The 13,728-nt window shown below is 61.9% G+C and overlaps 1 protein-coding gene across 1 annotated transcript in view; it reads right to left on the bottom strand.

Moving 5' to 3' along the window:
- Positions 1–13,728, bottom strand: part of trpm1a (transient receptor potential cation channel, subfamily M, member 1a) — a gene marked incomplete at its 3' end in the record, with an annotated part of 223,195 nt that overhangs the window by 123,767 nt on the left and 85,700 nt on the right. Inside the window, exon 8 of the mRNA XM_079264958.1 lies at positions 7,388–7,511. Within this exon, the coding sequence (XP_079121084.1) occupies positions 7,388–7,511 (124 nt within the window). The remainder of the gene's footprint in view (positions 1–7,387; positions 7,512–13,728) is intronic.

Raw genomic sequence — 13,728 nt, 5'->3', positions numbered from 1 at the left:
CAGAGACCAAAGACCAGAGACCACAGACCACAGACCAGAGACCACAGACCAGAAACCACAGACCACAGACCAGAGACCACAGACCACAGACCAGAAACCACAGACCAGAGACCACAGACCAGAGACCACAGACCAGAGACCAGAGACCAGAGACCACAGACCAGAGACCAGAGACCAAAGACCAGAGACCACAGACCACAGACCAGAGACCACAGACCAGAGACCAGAGACCACAGACCAGAGACCACAGACCAGAGACCAGAGACCACAGACCACAGAACAGAGACCGCAGACCAGAGACCAGAGACCAGAGACCAGAGACCACAGACCAGAGACCACAGACCACAGACCAGAGACCACAGACCACAGACCAGAAACCAGAGACCAGAGACCAGAGACCACAGACCAGAGACCACAGACCACAGACCACAGAACAGAGACCGCAGACCAGAGACCAGAGACCAGAGACCAGAGACCACAGACCAGAGACCACAGACCACAGACCAGAGACCACAGACCACAGACCAGAGACCACAGACCAGAGACCACAGACCACAGACCAGAGACCACAGACCACAGACCAGAAACCAGAGACCACAGACCAGAGACCACAGACCAGAGACCAGAGACCACAGACCACAGAACAGAGACCGCAGACCAGAGACCAGAGACCAGAGACCAGAGACCACAGACCAGAGACCACAGACCACAGACCAGAGACCACAGACCACAGACCAGAAACCAGAGACCAGAGACCAGAGACCACAGACCAGAAACCAGAGACCACAGACCAGAGACCACAGACCAGAGAACACAAACCAGAGACCACAGACCAGAGACCACAAACCAGAGACCAGAGACCACAGACCAGAGACCAGAGACCAGAGACCACAGACCAGAGACCACAAACCGGAGACCAGAGACCACAGACCAGAGACCATAGACCACAGACCAGAGACCAGAGACCACAGACCAGAGACCAGAGACCACAGACCACAGACCAGAGACCACAAACCGGAGACCAGAGACCACAGACCACAGACCACAGACCACAGACCAGAGACCAGAGACCACAGACCACAGACCACAGACCAGAGACCACAGACCACAGACCAGAGACCACAGACCAGAGACCAGAGACCACAGACCAGAGACCAGAGACCACAGACCAGAGACCAGAGACCAGAGACCACAGACCAGAGACCACAGAACAGAGACCACAGACCAGAGACCACAGACCAGAGACCAGAGACCAGAGACCACAGACCAGAGACCAGAGACCACAGACCAGAGACCACAGACCAGAGACCAGAGACCACAGACCACAGACCAGAGACCACAGAGCAGAGACCACAAACCAGAGACCAGAGACCAGAGACCACAGACCACAGACCAGAGACCAGAGACCAGAGACCACAGACCACAGACCAGAGACCAGAGACCAGAGACCACAGACCAGAGACCACAGACCAGAAACCAGAGACCAGAGACCACAAACCAGAGACAACAGACCAGAGACCAGAGACCACAGACAACAGACCAGAGACCAGAGACCACAGACAACAGACCAGAGACCAGAGACCACAGACCAGAGACCACAGACCAGAGACCACAGACCACAGACCAGAGACCAGAGACCAGAGACCACAGACCACAGACCAGAGACCAGAGACCACAGACCACAGACCACAGACCAGAGACCACAGACCACAGACCACAGAGCAGAGACCACAGACCACAGACCAGAGACCACAGACCACAGACCAGAGACCACAGACCACAGACCACAGAGCAGAGACCACAGACCACAGACCAGAGACTGCAGACCAGAGACCACAGACCACAGACCAGAGACCACAGACCACAGACCATAGACTGCAGACCAGAGACCACAGACCAGAGACTGCAGACCAGAGACCACAGACCACAGAGCAGAGACCACAGACCACAGACCAGAGACTACAGACCACAGACCAGAGACCACAGACCACAGACCACAGACCACAGACCACAGACCATAGACTGCAGACCACAGACCACAGACCAGAGACCACAGACCAGAGACCACAGACCAGAGACCACAAACCAGAGACCACAGACCACAGACAAGAGAACAGAGACCAGAGACCACAGACCAGAGACCAGAGACCACAGACCACAGAGCAGAGACCAGAGACCAGAGACCACAGACCAGAGACCAGAGACCACAGACCACAGACCAGAGACCACAGACCAGAGACCACAGACCAGAGACCAGAGACCACAGACCACAGACCAGAGACCAGAGACCACAGACCAGGGACCAGAGACCACAGAGCACAGACCACAGAGCAGAGACCAGAGACCACAGACCAGAGACCAGAGACCAGAGACCAAAGACCACAGAGCAGAGACCAGAGACCACAGACCAGAGACCAGAGACCAGAGACCACAGACCACAGACCACAGACCACAGAGCAGAGACCAGAGACCACAGACCAGAGACCAGAGACCAGAGACCACAGACCACAGACCACAGACCACAGACCACAGAGCAGAGACTGCAGACCACAGACCAGAGACCAGAGACCACAGACCACAGACCAGAGACCACAGACCACAGACCAGAGACCACAGACCAGAGACCACAGACCACAGACCACAGACCAGAGACCACAGACCAGAAACCAGAGACCAGAGACCACAGACCAGAAACCAGAGACCAGAGACCAGAGAACACAGACCAGAGACCACAGACCAGAGACCACAGACCACAGACCAGAAACCAGAGACCACAGATCACAGACCAGAGACCACAGACCAGAGACCACAGACCAGAGACCACAGACCACAGACCACAGACCAGAGACCACATACCACAGACCACAGACCAGAGACCACAGACGACAGACCACAGACCACAGACCAGAGACCACAGATCAAAGACCACAGACCAGAGACCACAGACCAGACACCACAGACCAGAGACCACAGACCAGAAACCAGAGACCAGAGACCACAGACCACAGACCAGACACCACAGACCACAGACCAGAGACCACAGACCAGAGACCAGAGACCACAGACCACAGACCAGAAACCAGAGACCAGAGACCACAGACCACAGACCAGACACCACAGACCACAGACCAGAGACCACAGACCAGAGACCAGAGACCACAGACCACAGACCAGAGACCACAGACCACAGACCAGAAACCAGAGACCAGAGACCAGAGACCACAGACCACAGACCAGAAACCAGAGACCACAGACCACAGACCACAGAGCAGAGACCACAGACCACAGACCACAGACTGCAGACCACAGACCACAGACCAGAGACCACAGACCACAGACCAGAGACCACAGACCACAGTCCAGAGACCACAGACCAGAGACCTCAGACTGCAGACAACAGACCACAGACCACAGTCCAGAGACCACAGACCAGAGACCACAGACCACAGACCAGAGACCACAGACCAGAGACCTCAGACTGCAGACCACAGACCACAGACCAGAGACCACAGACCACAGACCAGAGACCACAGACCACAGTCCAGAGACCACAGACCAGAGACCTCAGACTGCAGACAACAGACCACAGACCAGAGACCACAGACCACAGACCACAGACCACAGACCAGAGACCACAGACCACAGTCCAGAGACCACAGACCAGAGACCACAGAGCAGAAACCAGAGACCAGAGACCACAGACCACAGAGCAGAGACCACAGACCACAGTCCAGAGACCACAGACCAGAGACCACAGACCACAGACCACAGACCAGAGACCACAGACCACAGACCAGAGACCTCAGACTGCAGACCACAGACCACAGACCGGAGACCAGAGACCAGAGACCAGAGACCACAGACCACAGACCAGAGACCACAGACCAGAGACCAGAGACCACAGACCAGAGACCACAGACCACAGACCAGAGACCTCAGACTGCAGACCACAGACCACAGACCAGAGACCAGAGACCAGAGACAAGAGACCACAGACCAGAGACCAGAGACCACAGACCAGAGTCCACAGACCACAGACCAGAGACCACAGACCAAAGACCAGAGACCAGAGACCAGAGACCACAGACCACAGACCAGAGACCACAGACCACAGACCAGAGACCACAGAGCAGAGACCAGAGACCAGAGACCACAGACCAGAGACCACAGACCAGAGACCACAGACCACAGACCACAGACCACAGACCAGAGACCACAGACCAGAGACCACAGACCAGAGACCACAGACCAGAAACCAGAGACCAGAGACCACAGACCAGAGACCACAGACCAGAGACCACAGACCACAGACCACAGACCACAGACCAGAGACCACAGACCACAGACCAGAGACCAGAGACCAGAGACCACAGAGCAGAAACCAGAGACCAGAGACCAGAGACCACAGTCCAGAGACCACAGACCAGAGACCACAGACCACAGACCAGAGACCACAGACCACAGACCAGAGACCTCAGACTGCAGACCACAGACCACAGACCGGAGACCAGAGACCAGAGACCAGAGACCACAGACCACAGACCAGAGACCACAGACCAGAGACCAGAGACCACAGACCAGAGACCACAGACCACAGACCAGAGACCTCAGACTGCAGACCACAGACCACAGACCAGAGACCAGAGACCAGAGACCAGAGACCACAGACCAGAGACCAGAGACCACAGACCAGAGACCACAGACCACAGACCAGAGACCACAGACCAAAGACCAGAGACCAGAGACCAGAGACCACAGACCACAGACCAGAGACCACAGACCACAGACCAGAGACCACAGAGCAGAGACCACAGACCAGAGACCACAGACCAGAAACCAGAGACCAGAGACCACAGACCAGAGACCACAGACCAGAGACCAGAGACCACAGACCAGAGACCACAGACCAGAGACCAGAGACCACAGACCAGAGACCAGAGACCACAGACCAGAGACCAGAGACCACAGACCACAGACCACAGACCAGAGACCACAGACCACAGACCAGAGACCAAAGACCACAGAGCAGAGACCACAGACCACAGACCAGAGACCACAGACCAGAGACCTCAGACTGCAGACCACAGACCACAGACCAGAGACCACAGACCACAGACCACAGACCAGAGACCACAGAGCAGAGACCACAGAGCAGAGACCAAAGACCAGAGACCAGAGACCACAGACCAGAGACCACAGACCAGAGACCAGAGACCACAGACCAGAGACCACAGAGCAGAGACCAAAGACCAGAGACCAGAGACCACAGACCAGAGACCACAGACCAGAGACCAGAGACCACAGAGCAGAGACCACAGACCAGAGACCAGAGACCACAGACCACAGACCACAGACCACAGACCAGAGACCAGAGACCACAGACCAGAGACCACAGACCAGAGACCACAGACCAGAGACCAAAGACCACAGACCACAGACCAGAGACCACAGACCACAGACCAAAGACCACAGACCAAAGACCAGAGACCACAGACCAGAGACCAAAAACCACAGACCAGAGACCTCAGACTGCAGACCAGTGACCAGAGACCACAGACCACAGACCAGAGTCCACAGACCACAGAGCAGAGACCAGAGACCAAAGACCATAGACCAGAGACCACAGACCACAGACCACAGAGCAGAGACCAGAGACCACAGACCAGAGACCACAGACCAGAGACCACAGACCAGAGACCACAGACCAGAGACCAAAGACCACAGACCAAAGACCAGAGACCACAGACCAGAGACCAAAAACCAGAGACCAGAGACCTCAGACTGCAGACCAGTGACCAGAGACCACAGACCACAGACCAGAGTCCACAGACCACAGAGCAGAGACCAGAGACCAAAGACCATAGACCAGAGACCACAGACCACAGACCACAGAGCAGAGACCAGAGACCACAGACCAGAGACCACAGACCAGAGACCACAGACCACAGACCACAGACCAGAGACCACAGACCACAGACCAAAGACCACAGACCAAAGACCAGAGACCACAGACCAGAGACCAAAAACCACAGACCAGAGACCTCAGACTGCAGACCAGTGACCAGAGACCACAGACCACAGACCAGAGTCCACAGACCACAGAGCAGAGACCAGAGACCAAAGACCATAGACCAGAGACCACAGACCACAGACCACAGAGCAGAGACCAGAGACCACAGACCAGAGACCACAGACCAGAGACCACAGACCACAGAGCAGAGACCAGAGACCAGAAACCAGAGACCAGAGACCAGAGACCACAGACCAGAGACCACAGAGCAGAGACTGCAGACCACAGACCACAGACCAGAGACCACAGACCACAGACCACAGACCAGAGACCACAGACCAGAGACCACAGACCAGAGACCACAGACCGCAGACCAGAGACCACAGACCACAGACCACAGACCGCAGACCAGAGACCACAGACCAGAGACCAGAGACCACAGACCACAGACCAGAGACTGCAGACCACAGACCACAGACCAGAGACCGCAGACCAGAGACCAGAGACCAGAGACCACAGACCACAGACCACAGACCAGAGACCGCAGACCAGAGACCAGAGACCACAGACCACAGACCACAGACCGCAGACCAGAGACCACAGACCAGAGACCAGAGACCAGAGACCACAGACCACAGACCACAGACCAGAGACCACAGACCGCAGACCAGAGACCACAGACCACAGACCACAGACCGCAGACCAGAGACCACAGACCAGAGACCGCAGACCAGAGACCAGAGACCAGAGACCACAGACCACAGACCACAGACCAGAGACCACAGACCGCAGACCAGAGACCACAGACCACAGACCACAGACCGCAGACCAGAGACCACAGACCAGAGACCAGAGACCACAGACCACAGACCAGAGACTGCAGACCACAGACCACAGACCAGAGACCGCAGACCAGAGACCAGAGACCACAGACCACAGACCACAGACCACAGACCAGAGACCGCAGACCAGAGACCAGAGACCACAGACCACAGACCGCAGACCAGAGACCACAGACCAGAGACCAGAGACCACAGACCACAGACCAGAGACCAGAGACCACAGACCAGAGACCACAGACCAGAGACCAGAGACCACAGACCACAGACCACAGACCAGAGACCACAGACCAGAGACCACAGACCAGAGACCAGAGACCACAGACCAGAGACTGCAGACCAGAGACCAGAGACCACAGACCCAAGACCTGTGACCAGATGATCATTTCGTCTGGTCCACACAGGAAACTGTAGATTTGTGGCATTGTGGAACATCAGCATGACGGCGTGTCCCTCCATTAGTTACCATGGGCAGAGTTTACCAGCATCTTCCTTGTTGCCACGGTAACGGAGAGAGGGATGCAAACAGCTGACCTACCAGAGCTCGTTTCTTCATGCACTCCATCACCATGAGGAAGATCTGCAGGGCCTGGCTGCGGCTGTAGCTGAAGGTCTTCTGGATGGTGACCAGGAGCTGGTCTTTCACGCTCTCGTTCACCTGCCTGCCGGGGGGGGGGCAAAAAGAACTAGAGGTTAGAAGAGAGCCCCCACCTGACCCGTCTCCCCCACCTCACCCGTCTCCCCGACCTGACCCATCTCCCCGTCCTGACCCGTCTCCCCCACCTCACCCATCTCCCCCTCCTGACCAATCTCCCCCTCCTGACCCGTCTCCCCAACCTGACCCGTCTCCCCCTCCTGACCAATCTCCCCCTCCTGACCCGTCTCCCCCACCTGACCCGTCTCCCCAACCTGACCCGTCTCCCCCTCCTGACCCGTCTCCCCCTCCTGACCCGTCTCCCCCTCCTGACCCGTCTCCCCAACCTGACCCGTCTCCCCAACCTGACCCGTCTCCCCCTCCTGACCCGTCTCCCCCTCCTGACCCGTCTCCCCAACCTGACCCGTCTCCCCCTCCTGACCCGTCTCCCCCTCCTGACCCGTCTCCCCAACCTGACCCGTCTCCCCCTCCTGACCCGTCTCCCCAACCTGACCCGTCTCCCCCTCCTGACCCGTCTCCCCCTCCTGACCAATCTCCCCCTCCTGACCCGTCTCCCCCACCTGACCCGTCTCCCCAACCTGACCCGTCTCCCCCTCCTGACCCGTCTCCCCCTCCTGACCCGTCTCCCTAACCTAACCCGTCTCCCCCTCCTGACCCGTCTCCCCAACCTGACCCGTCTCCCCCTCCTGACCCGTCTCCCCGTCCTGACCCGTCTCCCCAACCTCACCCGTCTCCCCCTCCTGACCCGTCTCCCTCTCCTGACCGGTCTCCCCAACCTCACCCGTCTCCCCCTCCTGACCCGTCTCCCCAACCTGACCCGTCTCCCCAACCTCACCCGTCTCCCCCTCCTGACCCGTCTCCCCAACCTGACCCGTCTCCCCCTCCTGACCCGTCTCCCCAACCTCACCCGTCTCCCCCTCCTGACCCGTCTCCCCCTCCTGACCCGTCTCCCCAACCTGACCCGTCTCCCCCTCCTGACCCGTCTCCCCAACCTGACCCATCTCCCCCTCCAGACCCGTCTCCCCAACCTCACCCGTCTCCCCCTCCTGACCCGTCTCCCCCTCCTGACCCGTCTCCCCCTCCTGACCCGTCTCCCTCTCCTGACCGGTCTCCCCAACCTCACCCGTCTCCCCCTCCTGACCCGTCTCCCTCTCCTGACCGGTCTACCCAACCTCACCCGTCTCCCCCTCCTGACCCGTCTCCCCAACCTGACCCGTCTCCCCAACCTGACCCGTCTCCCCCTCCTGACCCGTCTCCCCAACCTCACCCGTCTCCCCCTCCTGACCCGTCTCCCCCTCCTGACCCGTCTCCCCAACCTGACCCGTCTCCCCCTCCTGACCCGTCTCCCCAACCTGACCCGTCTCCCCCTCCTGACCCGTCTCCCCAATCTCACCCGTCTCCCCCTCCTGACCCGTCTCCCCAACCTGACCCGTCTCCCCCTCCTGACCCGTCTCCCCAATCTCACCCGTCTCCCCCTCCTGACCCGTCTCCCCTTCCTGACCCGTCTCCCCAATCTCACCCGTCTCCCCCTCCTGACCCGTCTCCCCAACCTCACCCGTCTACCCCTCGTCACCCGTCTCCCTCTCCTGACCCGTCACCCCCTCCTGACCCGTCTCCCCTTCCTGACCCGTCTCCCCAATCTCACCCGTCTCCCCCTCCTGACCCGTCTCCCCAACCTCACCTGTCTCCCCCTCCTGACCCGTCTCCCCCTCCTCACCCGTCTCCCCCTCCTGACCCGTCACCCCCTCCTGACCCGTCTCCCCAACCTGACCCGTCTCCCCCTCCTGACCAGTCTCCCCCACCTGACCCGTCTCCCCAACCTCACCCGTCTCCCCCTCCTGACCCGTCTCCCCAACCTCACCCGTCTCCCCCTCCTCACCCGTCTCTCCCTCCTGACCCGTCTCCCCCACCTGACCCGTCTCCCCAACCTCACCCGTCTCCCCCTCCTGACCCGTCTCCCCAACCTGACCCGTCTCCCCCTCCTGACCCGTCTCCCCAACCTGACCCGTCTCCCCCTCCTGACCCGTCTCCCCCTCCTGACCCGTCTCCCCAACCTCACCCGTCTCCCCCTCCTGACCCGTCTCCCCAACCTGACCCGTCTCCCTCTCCTGACCCGTCTCCCCAACCTCACCCGTCTCCCCCTCCTGACCCGTCTCCCCCTCCTGACCCGTCTCCCCCTCCTGACCCGTCTCCCCAACCTGACCCGTCTCCCCCTCCTGACCCGTCTCCCCAACCTGACCCGTCTCCCCCTCCTGACCCGTCTCCCCCTCCTGACCAATCTCCCCCTCCTGACCCATCTCCCCAACCTCACCCGTCTCCCCCTCCTGACCCGTCTCCCCAACCTGACCCATCTCCCCCTCCTGACCCATCTCCCCAACCTCACCCATCTCCCCCTCCTGACCCGTCTCCCCAACCTCACCCATCTCCCCCTCCTGACCCGTCTCCCCAACCTCACCCGTCTCCCCCTCCTGACCCGTCTCCCCAACCTGACCCATCTCCCCCTCCTGACCCGTCTCCCCAACCTCACCCGTCTCCCCCTCCTGACCCGTCTCCCCAACCTGACCCGTCTCCCCCTCCTGACCCGTCTCCCCCACCTGACCCGTCTCCCCCTCCTGACCCGTCTCCCCAACCTCACCCGTCTCCCCCTCCTGACCCGTCTCTCCCTCCTGACCCGTCTCCCCAACCTCACCCGTCTCCCCCTCCTGAACCGTCTCCCCCACCTGACCCGTCTCCCCAACCTGACCCGTCTCCCCCTCCTGACCCGTCTCCCCAACCTCACCCGTCTCCCCCTCCTGACCCGTCTCCCCCACCTGACCCGTCTCCCCAACCTGACCCATCTCCCCCTCCTGACCCGTCTCCCCCTCCTGACCCGTCTCCCCAACCTGACCCATCTCCCCCTCCTGACCCGTCTCCCCCTCCTGACCCGTCTCCCGAACCTCACCCGTCTCCCCCTCCTGACCCGTCTCCCCAACCTGACCCGTCTCCCCCTCCTGACCAGTCTCCCCAATCTCACCCGTCTCCCCCTCCTGACCAGTCTCCCCAATCTCACCCGTCTCCCCCTCCTGACCCGTCTCCCCAACCTGACCCGTCTCCCCCTCCTGACCCGTCTCCCCTTCCTGACCCGTCTCCCCCTCCTGACCCGTCTCCCCAATCTCACCCGTCTCCCCCTCCTGACCCATCTCCCCTTCCTGACCCGTCTCCCCCTCCTGACCCGTCTCCCCTTCCTGACCCGTCTCCCCCTCCTGACCCGTCTCCCCAACCTGACCCGTCTCCCCAATCTCACCCGTCTCCCCCTCCTGACCCGTCTCCCCTTCCTGACCCGTCTCCCCAACCTCACCCGTCTCCCCCTCCTGACCCGTCTCCCCAACCTGACCCGTCTCCCCAACCTCACCCGTCTCCCCCTCCTGACCCGTCTCCCCCTCCTGACCCGTCTCCCCCTCCTCACCGGTCTCCCCCTCCTGACCAATCTCCCCCTCCTGACCCGTCTCCCCTACCTCACCCGTCTCCCCCTCCTGACCAATCTCCCCCACCTGACCCGTCTCCCCCTCCTCACCCGTCTCCCCAACCTCACCCGTCTCCCCCTCCTGACCCGTCTCCCCAACCTGACCCGTCTCCCCCTCCTGACCCGTCTCCCCCTCCTGACCCGTCTCCCCCTCCTGACCCGTCTCCCCAACCTCACCCGTCTCCCCCTCCTGACCCGTCTCCCCCACCTGACCCGTCTCCCCCACCTCACCCGTCTCCCCCTCCTGACCCGTCTCCCCAACCTGACCCGTCTCCCCAACCTCACCTGTCTCCCCCTCCTGACCCGTCTCCCCCTCCTGACCCGTCTCCCCCTCCTCACCCGTCTCCCCCTCCTGACCCGTCTCCCCCTCCTGACCAATCTCCCCCACCTGACCCGTCTCCCCAACCTCACCTGTCTCCCCCTCCTGACCCGTCTCCCCCTCCTCACCCGTCTCCCCCTCCTGACCCGTCTCCCCCTCCTGACCAATCTCCCCCAACTGACCCGTCTCCCCCTCCTCACCCGTCTCCCCCTCCTGACCCGTCTCCCCCTCCTGACCCGTCTCCCCCTCCTCACCTGTCTCCCCCTCCTGACCCGTCTCCCCCTCCTCACCCGTCTCCCCCTCCTGACCCGTCTCCCCCTCCTGACCCGTCTCCCCCACCTGACCCGTCTCCCCCTCCTCACCCGTCTCCCCAACCTCACCCGTCTCCCCCACCTCACCCGTCTCCCCAACCTGACCCGTCTCCCCCACCTGACCCGTCTCCCCCACCTCACCCGTCTCCCCAACCTGACCCGTCTCCCAACCTGACCCATCTCCCCCACCTCACCCGTCTCCCCCTCCTGACCCGTCTCCCCCTCCTGACACGTCTCCCCAACCTCACCCATCTCCCCCACCTCACCCGTCTCCCCCTCCTGACCCGTCTCTCCCTCCTGACCCGTCTCCCCCTCCTGACCCGTCTCCCCAACCTGACCCGTCTCCCCCTCCTGACCCGTCTCCCCCTCCTGACCAGTCTCCCCAACCTCACCCGTCTCCCCCTCCTGACCCGTCTCCCCAACCTGACCCGTCTCCCCCTCCTGACCCGTCTCCCCAACCTCACCCGTCTCCCCCTCCTGACCCGTCTCCCCAACCTCACCCGTCTCCCCCTCCTGACCCGTCTCTCCCTCCTGACCCGTCTCCCCCTCCTCACCCGTCTCCCCGTCCTGACCCGTCTCCCCAACCTCACCCGTCTCCCCCTCCTGACCCGTCTCCCCCTCCTGACCCGTCTCCCCCTCCTGACCCGTCTCCCCCTCCTCACCCGTCTCCCCGTCCTGACCCGTCTCCCCAACCTCACCCGTCTCCCCCTCCTGACCCGTCTCTCCCTCCTGACCCGTCTCCCCAAACTCACCCGTCTCCCCCTCCTCACCCGTCTCCCCCTCCTGACCCGTCTCCCCCTCCTCACCCGTCTCCCCCTCCTGACCCGTCTCCCCCTCCTGACCAATCTCCCCCACCTGACCCGTCTCCCCAACCTCACCTGTCTCCCCCTCCTGACCCGTCTCCCCCTCCTGACCCGTCTCCCCAACCTGACCCGTCTCCCCCTCCTGACCCGTCTCCCCAATCTCACCCGTCTCCCCCTCCTGACCTGTCTCCCCAACCTGACCCGTCTCCCCCTCCTGACCCGTCTCCCCAATCTCACCCGTCTCCCCCTCCTGACCCGTCTCCCCTTCCTGACCCGTCTCCCCAATCTCACCCGTCTCCCCAACCTGACCCGTCTCCCCCTCCTGACCCGTCTCCCCAACCTCACCCGTCTCCCCCTCCTGACCCGTCTCCCCAACCTCACCCGTCTCCCCCTCCTGACCAATCTCCCCCTCGTCACCCGTCTCCCCCTCCTGACCCGTCTCCCCAACCTCACCTGTCTCCCCCTCCTGACCCGTCTCCCCCTCCTGACCCGTCTCCCCCTCCTCACCCGTCTCCCCCTCCTGACCCGTCACCCCCTCCTGACCCGTCTCACCCTCCTGACCCGTCTCCCCCTCCTGACCCGTCTCCCCCTCCTCACCCGTCTCCCCCTCCTGACCCGTCTCCCCCTCCTGACCAGTCTCCCCAACCTCACCCGTCTCCCCCTCCTGACCCGTCTCCCCCTCCTGACCCGTCTCCCCCACCTCACCCATCTCCCCCACCTGACCTGTCTCCCCCTCCTGACCCGTCTCCCCAACCTGACCCGTCTCCCCCACCTCACCCATCTCCCCCACCTGACCCGTCTCCCCCTCCTGACCCGTCTCCCCAACCTGACCCGTCTCCCCCACCTCACCCATCTCCCCCACCTGACCCATCTCCCCCTCCTGACCCATCTCCCCCAACTCACCTGTCTCCCCCACCTGACCCGTCTCCCCCTCCTGACCCGTCTCCCCCTCCTGACCCGTCTCCCCAACCTCACCCGTCTCCCCCTCCTGACCCGTCTCCCCAACCTCACCCGTCTCCCTCTCCTGACCCGTTTCCCCAACCTCACCCGTCTCCCCCTCCTGACCCATCTCCCCCTCCTGACCCGTCTCCCCAACCTCACCCGTCTCCCCCTCCTGACCATCTCCCCAACCTCACCCGTCTCCCCCTCCTGACCCGTCTCCCCCTCCTGACCAATCTCCCCCTCCTGACCCGTCTCCCCCTCCTGACCCGTCTCCCCCTCCTCATCCGTCTCCCCCTCCTGACCCGTCTACCCCACCTGACCCGTCTCCCCCACCTTCCCCGTCTCCC

This window comes from Telmatherina bonti, assembly GCF_933228915.1.
Source record: "Telmatherina bonti genome assembly, chromosome: 1".
NCBI lineage: Eukaryota > Metazoa > Chordata > Actinopteri > Atheriniformes > Telmatherinidae > Telmatherina > Telmatherina bonti.
Note: the sequence above shows the minus strand (reverse complement) of the source record. Positions and strands in the feature narration are given on the sequence as shown.